General features: G+C 46.4%; 1 protein-coding gene across 1 annotated transcript; it reads left to right on the top strand.

The window, feature by feature from the left end:
* The first annotated feature begins 288 nt into the window (after positions 1 to 288).
* On the top strand, positions 289 to 737 carry LOC123129899 (protein NUCLEAR FUSION DEFECTIVE 6, mitochondrial-like). Its single transcript, XM_044549873.1, has 2 exons — positions 289 to 461; positions 555 to 737. Exons 1-2 carry the CDS (start codon positions 325 to 327, stop codon positions 685 to 687), a joined length of 270 nt encoding a protein of 89 aa, XP_044405808.1. The 5' UTR covers positions 289 to 324; the 3' UTR covers positions 688 to 737.
* The last annotated feature ends 6,184 nt before the right edge of the window (positions 738 to 6,921 follow it).

Genomic DNA, 6,921 nt, shown 5'->3' with positions numbered 1-6,921 from the left:
TCAGCACGGTAACATTCTCGTTTGGTAAATCCGTACGCACCTATGACGAATCAGGCCAACTTTGCTGGTTTTGTTTGAAATGAAATCAGGAGTGTGAGCTTCTCAACTCGGGAAAAAAATAAACTGACCCACAAAATATAAGTTGGAATGAATAGCCCATATAATATAGCCCAATAGGCTGGTGCGCTCATTTCGGCTGTGAATGGACGGCCTGGATTCACTCCATCCGTATGTTTCCCACTATAAAACTAAAAAATAAATCTGTTTGCAAGTACGGCAGCGTCTCGGTAGGGCTCCCTCCTACTCCCGACTCGGCAAGCCACCATGGCCGCCGACGCCAGGTCGCTACTCCGCTCCTGTTCCTCCGTTCTCCGCGCTGCTCCGGCGAGACCGTCTTCCATCGGCCTAGGTGGGCGTCGTTCCGCCCACCGCCTGTTGTCTGCGCCCCCTCGCATTCTCAGGTACGTACCAAGATTCATCCATGCTCCCCAACCAGTCAATTAGCAGCAGGAAGTATGTGACGGTCATTAGTTGTTATTATATGTGCTTGCAAGGTTGCCCGTGGAGGTGTGCTTCTGCCTGGAGTCGCTGCTGCCGCTGCACAGCGCCACCGCCGCCGCACTGCTCAAGTCAATGCTCGCCGTTGTGCCCGGCCAAGGCATCGGCTGGATCGTTGAAGATAATTGACACTGCAGACAATTTATCTCTTGTTCAAATGTCTAGCTAATTGGCGTATTATGTACACTTTGTGCTTATTGATTACGTAGAGGAAGCACTTCAACCATAGGTCTTCCTTTTGGCCATTTTAAGACCTGTTTGGTTCAAAACATACAAATGGAAAATTTATGCTTTTGGTTCAAAGGAATAACCGATAAATTATCCTTTGATCTCAGGGAGTGGTCTTAATACCGATGTCTTTCTTTAATCTTTGGGAGGTCGAACCTCTCTCGAGGGCTTGCTTAAGAATAAGAAAGAAGAATCTTATGAAAATAGCATGAAATAGGGTTTGTTCCTATTCATGGGGACTCCGTAAATATCCCATTTCAAAAATCGAAACAACGTTTCGAGGGAAAAACATAGGAATTCTACAATTCACTTGAACCACTTTCTTAAATTTCTATGCACCTCGCAGCCCCTTTGTTCGCTCTGACCCACTCTATTATGCATCTCAAACTTTTCTCTTTGTATCTCAAGAACACACGCTCGTATGTACACACACTTCACCAAGGAGAATACTAGCTTTGCCTTCTCTCCTGGTGAAAACACATATGGTATATTTTCCTCTTCTTATCATTAGCATAATCAAACTGATTACAATGCTTAAATAACACCTACACATCAACACATTCCCCAGCCACCATGCTTGGCCACATGGCGTGGTAACCAAACACTAAATACATGATCCTATCTCTCTCTCCTATAATCACTCCAGGATGCACAAGACTAGCCAACATGCTAACACACGCATGAAACTAGCACACCAATTCTTTCGGCCAACACTTCTACAGCTCGTTGATTTTGAGCACCTGCACTGATAATCATATCAATATTAGTGCTAACATAGTTTTCATTGCAAGAAGTCAGTTGGTAAGTATGCATGTTAGCTACCCTGTGCATGACATCCATCCATCTAACACTTATCATGTAAGGAATAAAACAGGCCTGAAGCTTGTTGGATCACAGGCCGGAGTGCACACGCTCGCTACAAATATTTTATAGAAAAACAAACATGCATTACACCCTACGTACATGATAATGCAACAGGATTATCTAACAATCACCCCCCTAATCTTGTTGCTTCATGATGTTCACCTGATCTTTGGTAGCCTACTTGATCTCGCGTTTGCTACCCGCCTCCGTGCTTGATGCTCGTGAGCTGACGCCACGGTGGGCGACACCCCCGTCCATCTCGAGCTGCTGCTGCTGGAGTCTCAGAGCTTCTCGGCTCCGCTTTCTTGACGACACATGAGCAGCCCCACCAACTGTCCTGAGTAGCACCATGTACAGCCAGTTGGGTGATCTCTTAATCTTCATCTGCACCTTACCAAAGTTGTCTCTAATCCACATGTATGTACCACCTAGCACTACTCGATTGCCATCCTCTGATAGTTTACCGAGACTAATTATGTTACTAGACAAACTTGGTACAAAGTATACCTCAGTCAGATGAAGCTGCTCACCGCTCTTGCATTCAACAATGACTGCACCTTTCCCTTTAATCAGAGCAGTAGATCCATCTCCAAGCTTCACATGGCCACTGATGCTTTCATCTATCTCCTTGAATTTGCACCGTGAGCCAGTCATATGGTTACTAGCACCACTATCAAGCCACCATGCATCAGCTGATGCATCCATACTCAACAAAGGTTTAACGTTCTCCTCATTCAGCAAGAGGAAGTCATTGCTTTTCTTCAAAAGTTCACTTGCTTCATCCGTGATCTGCATCATTTCAGTATGAGACTTCTTACCATTGAGCTCCACTCCCGGCTTCTCCATGCCGAGTGTAGTCATGGCCGGCGTCGCGCTCGCCGATGCCAGTACCGGTAACGTCACCTCAGCTGTCATGGGCACCCTGTCTGCTTGCGGCGTTGCTGCCGCGGTTCCTGCACTCCCTATGGCCGGCTCCGCCTTGACTTGAACGGGCGCTGCAGCAGTATACATCACCAGACCCCGGAGCCGCGCGTTCTCATCACAGATCACGCGCTGCATCTCCAGGAACTTTGCCTTCTCCTCACTAGCATGCACCAACGCCTCAGCCTGTGTCCAGTACACATCGGACATGCCATTCAGTTTCGCATTGGCCGCGGCCAGCTCCCCGCGTAGCCGCTCAGCCTCGGCCGTGGCAGCCTCCAACTCGGCCACCGCAGCTAAGGGGTGAAGCACCTCCTTCACCTTGATGCATTCTGGCTCAACGACATCCGCGGCGTGATCCTCGGCCACTGGCGCAAGCTCAGACTGCCATCAGCAGCCCCGGCTCGTCGTCGACGTCCGCAGCAGCTAGCAGCGCCTTTGGTTTCTTCCACGCCTCACACTTGGACTTGAAGTGTCCTTTCTCCCCGCACTCAAAACAGGTAATCTTGGACTTGTCGAACTTGCCACAAACCTTTTTCTTGTCACCGTCCTTGCCGCTGCTGCTGGACCCTTCTCCCTTCTTCTTTTCTTTCTGGATTAGAGCCTCCAGCTCAGCACGCGATACCAGCATCAGCTTCTCACCGTCGTCGCTGCGGTCTTGGCGCCGCCCGGACTCGTTCTCCTCGAACGCCCGTAGCCGCCCAATGGCCTCGGCGACCGACATCTTCTTGACATCGCCCCATTGCTCGATTGTCCCGATTATCGGCAGGAAGCGATCCGGGACCGCCGCGAACAGCCGCTTGACAACGGTGTGCTCTTGCAAGTTCTCGCCAAGTGCTCGAATTTCTCCGACGAGCGCGGTGAGTCGGCGCCCGAACGCACCGACTTCTTCACCATCTTCCATGGTTAGCCGCTCGAAGCGCCTTGTCAAGTGGCTGATGCGCGCCTGCACCACACGCTCATCGCCTATGCACATGGTACGGATAGCATCCCAAGCCTCCTTCGCCGACTCGTACTCCACGATGGACATCATCACGTCGTCGGGAACGGACTGCGAGATGGCAGCCATGGCTCCCTGATCCTTGGCCTCGTCGACGTCTTCTCCGGTGATCGCCGACCACACTCCCATCAGCTTGAGGATGATCTTCATCTTCGCCGCCCACAACTGATAATTGCTTTCAGTCAGTTGCGGGTACTGAATCGGCACTCCGACGCTCCTCGCCGGCGCGGCCACGACGATCGTCCCATCGCCGGAGCCGCTAGCTCCGAGCCTCTTGCTCGGCGGCGTGTACTTTCCGCCGTCACGAGCGTCGCGGTGACTGATCTCCCATCGCTACACACCGTCGCCGATTCGCCTCCGGCCACAACCAGGCTCGGTATACCAATTGTTGGATCACAGGCCGGAGTGCGCACACTCGCTACAAATATTTTATAGAAAAACAAACATGCACTACACCCTACGTACATGCTAATGCAACAGGATTGTCTAACAAAGCTGTTGGCACTGGAATTACTGAACAAATTGCAGCAAGGATGTGGCCCGAGGGATCTTCTCATAAGGCAGATCTGACCGACCAATTCGTGGGCAATCGGCTGGCGGTGCAGTGTCCTGTGCCACTGCTCCCTGTCTCATAAGTTCTCTCTCTCTCTCTCTCTCTCTCTCTCTCTCTCTCTCTCTCTCTCTCTCTCTCTCTCTCTCTCTCTCTCTCTCTCATGTCTTTGCTGGCTACTGGCCTGCTTCTCTTACAGTTCCATAACCATCTTTTCAGTTATTTTGCTTGCATTTCTGTTATGTAAAACTAATGGTTTATTAATGAAAATCGACGAGGTGGATCACTGCTTAAAAGAATGGACAAACCATCCATGTATTCATGTTGAGCCGAGCACTGCCATTATTGCCTTGTTACATAGGCTTTAGGCCTTGTGGTGTGGTGGTGTCCATTGCGTTTCGTTTGAGCTGCTTTTGAAGCCCGTGATAGCTAGGCACGACTGAAAGGCCGTGACAGCCTAATTACGGATCCAATCCGCATACCGTCCATGCAAGAAAAAACGACCAAAAAATAATATAAATCCACCAAAAATAAATAGCAACAAGTAAGTGACTCCAAAATACAATAACACCTCGACCAAAACAAAAGATACTAAGACATGCAGTGGTAATTTTGTATGTGTAACAATGCGGCGAATTTGCAAAGTAGTTAGTGGTAGAAATGGAGAGAATTACTTCTTGGCTGGTTTGAGATATTTATATCTATATGGATTAAGACAATACCTAAATTGTGGTAATAATAAAAAATACGCATATCTGGTGTGAACAAGGATAGGATGTTATAAAAATATACATGAATTAATTTAGGCATGTGATAAAAATATAGTTACTACTTGCCTGACAAGGTACCTCCTTGCCTTAGTACATAAGAAGGGAATATCGATCCAGTTGTAGACATGTAAACAAGAAAAACTGATATTAGCTACGAAATAGAACATGAACTAGCTACTGGGCATTGATCTGACCTACAGATAAATGGCCTTTGCGAAGAAGAACAACCTTAGTTTTAGGGCTGCCGTATTCGTAGCAGCTCTTCTAGTCGTGCTTACGTTTTGCTTCTATCAAAGAGTATCACTGTCAGGTCAGTGCGCTGAGTCGTGCGTGGAAAAACTTATATTTTCGTTGTATGCTAACAATAGCTTGCAAAACGCTCTTATATTGTGGGGCGGAGGGTAACAAGCAATCTCACTTGTTAATATGTATGTGCAGATGAAGTGGTGACTGGAGGGCTAGAGGGAACATGTGTGGCTGACTATGAATGCGGGCTAGCGTCATGTGAGATTAGATGCAAGAACATGAAGATAGGCCCAAGTGCAGCCTACTGTGATAGAAAAAACGGAGTGTTGTATTGTTGTTGTCTCCCACGACCACGGGTAGCACATCACATATAAGAAAATGATCTAGGGCAAGTCATTAATCATCTGCCCTCTTCATGCTGATTGGTCAATAAGCATGCATGATAACAGGAAAAATGTTGGCAACATATATTGAAGTACTCTGTTCTTTATCAAAAAATTGAAGTACTCTGTTATTTGATCACGTGTCTTTGTTGCAAATTGGTATATATGCTTTGAACTTGATTCAAACATCCTACGTTTTAGATCAAAGGTGCATGAAACATCATGTGAGCATTTGTCCAAATCACTAACCATATAATACTATTTCGCGTGTATGTCAGTGAATACCAGAATAAATGTAACAGGACTAAAAAAGAAAAATTTAAAAATTGGAAAGAAAGAAAAAACAAAATAATAAAAAAGCGAATGGGAAAAAACGGTTCAGGGAAGGTTGTAGAGCCTTCCTCAAACTGTCGGGGATGAAACCCGGAAAAGGGCTGGCCCATATAAATACCAGCATGTGAGGGCGGTACACGCTAGGTAGATATTCAATGCGGGAACTATATCTTACTTATAGTGGGATGGTAGCACCCCTCGTCGCAGCTTGCGGCGCATAAGCAGCCTAATAACATGTTACTTGGTCGTTCATTCGTCGGGCTATTCTCTGATGTATTAGGTTTTTTGTTTTGTTTTTTTGTTTCTCGCTTCTATACAGGTATTTTTGTAGTTTTTCTTTTTTCTTCCATCTGTATACCTGTTTTTTTTTGTTTTTATATCTTCATTGGTTTTCGTCGGGTTTTATTTTCTCTCATTTTCTTCTGTTTCTTGGGCTTTCTTTGTTCCTTTCATGGTTTTTACGTGTTTTCTCTAATTTTTCTTTGTTTCTTTCTTGGTTTTTACTATTCCCCATTCTTTTGTACTTGTATTTTGTAATTTTTTTGCAACAAAGATCATGTTGCAGGAACTATTTACTGCGCGCGACATAGATGGTTGCAAATTGCAATGAACGGATAAGAAGGCAGCCTAGCATAGCACGTGGTGGGCACACAAGGTGACGGACGCTTTTTGTGTGGCTGAAGGGAAGCATTTTCCTTTTTTTATTCAAAAAACTCCTAAAACAAAGTCTTCTGGGTGGGATACAGGGGTATCTGTATTGGGGAGCCCTTATGTGATGTTCTTTGCTTCCAACTGGCATCGCAACTCACGTAGGCAACGTCGATGAGCAGCTTATTTTGTGGCGTCGTAGCAAACAGGTGTTGTGCGACCTAAAATTCCTGAAACAAAAGAAGTGCACGCTCACAAGGAATCAAACTAATGACCCTGCACTAGTGAAGCGTGTTTCAAGCCATTGGACACCAAACGAGTGTTACTGTCTAATGGGAGGCAGAAAAACATTAAAGAGCTAACTGCAGCTGGAGATGCAAACAAATACTCTAGAAATTCTGATTTTTTATTTGAAATTCC

The sequence above is a fragment of the Triticum aestivum genome, chromosome 6A (assembly GCF_018294505.1).
Source record: "Triticum aestivum cultivar Chinese Spring chromosome 6A, IWGSC CS RefSeq v2.1, whole genome shotgun sequence".
Classification (NCBI taxonomy): domain Eukaryota; kingdom Viridiplantae; phylum Streptophyta; class Magnoliopsida; order Poales; family Poaceae; genus Triticum; species Triticum aestivum.
This window is presented reverse-complemented; position numbering and strand designations above follow the sequence as displayed.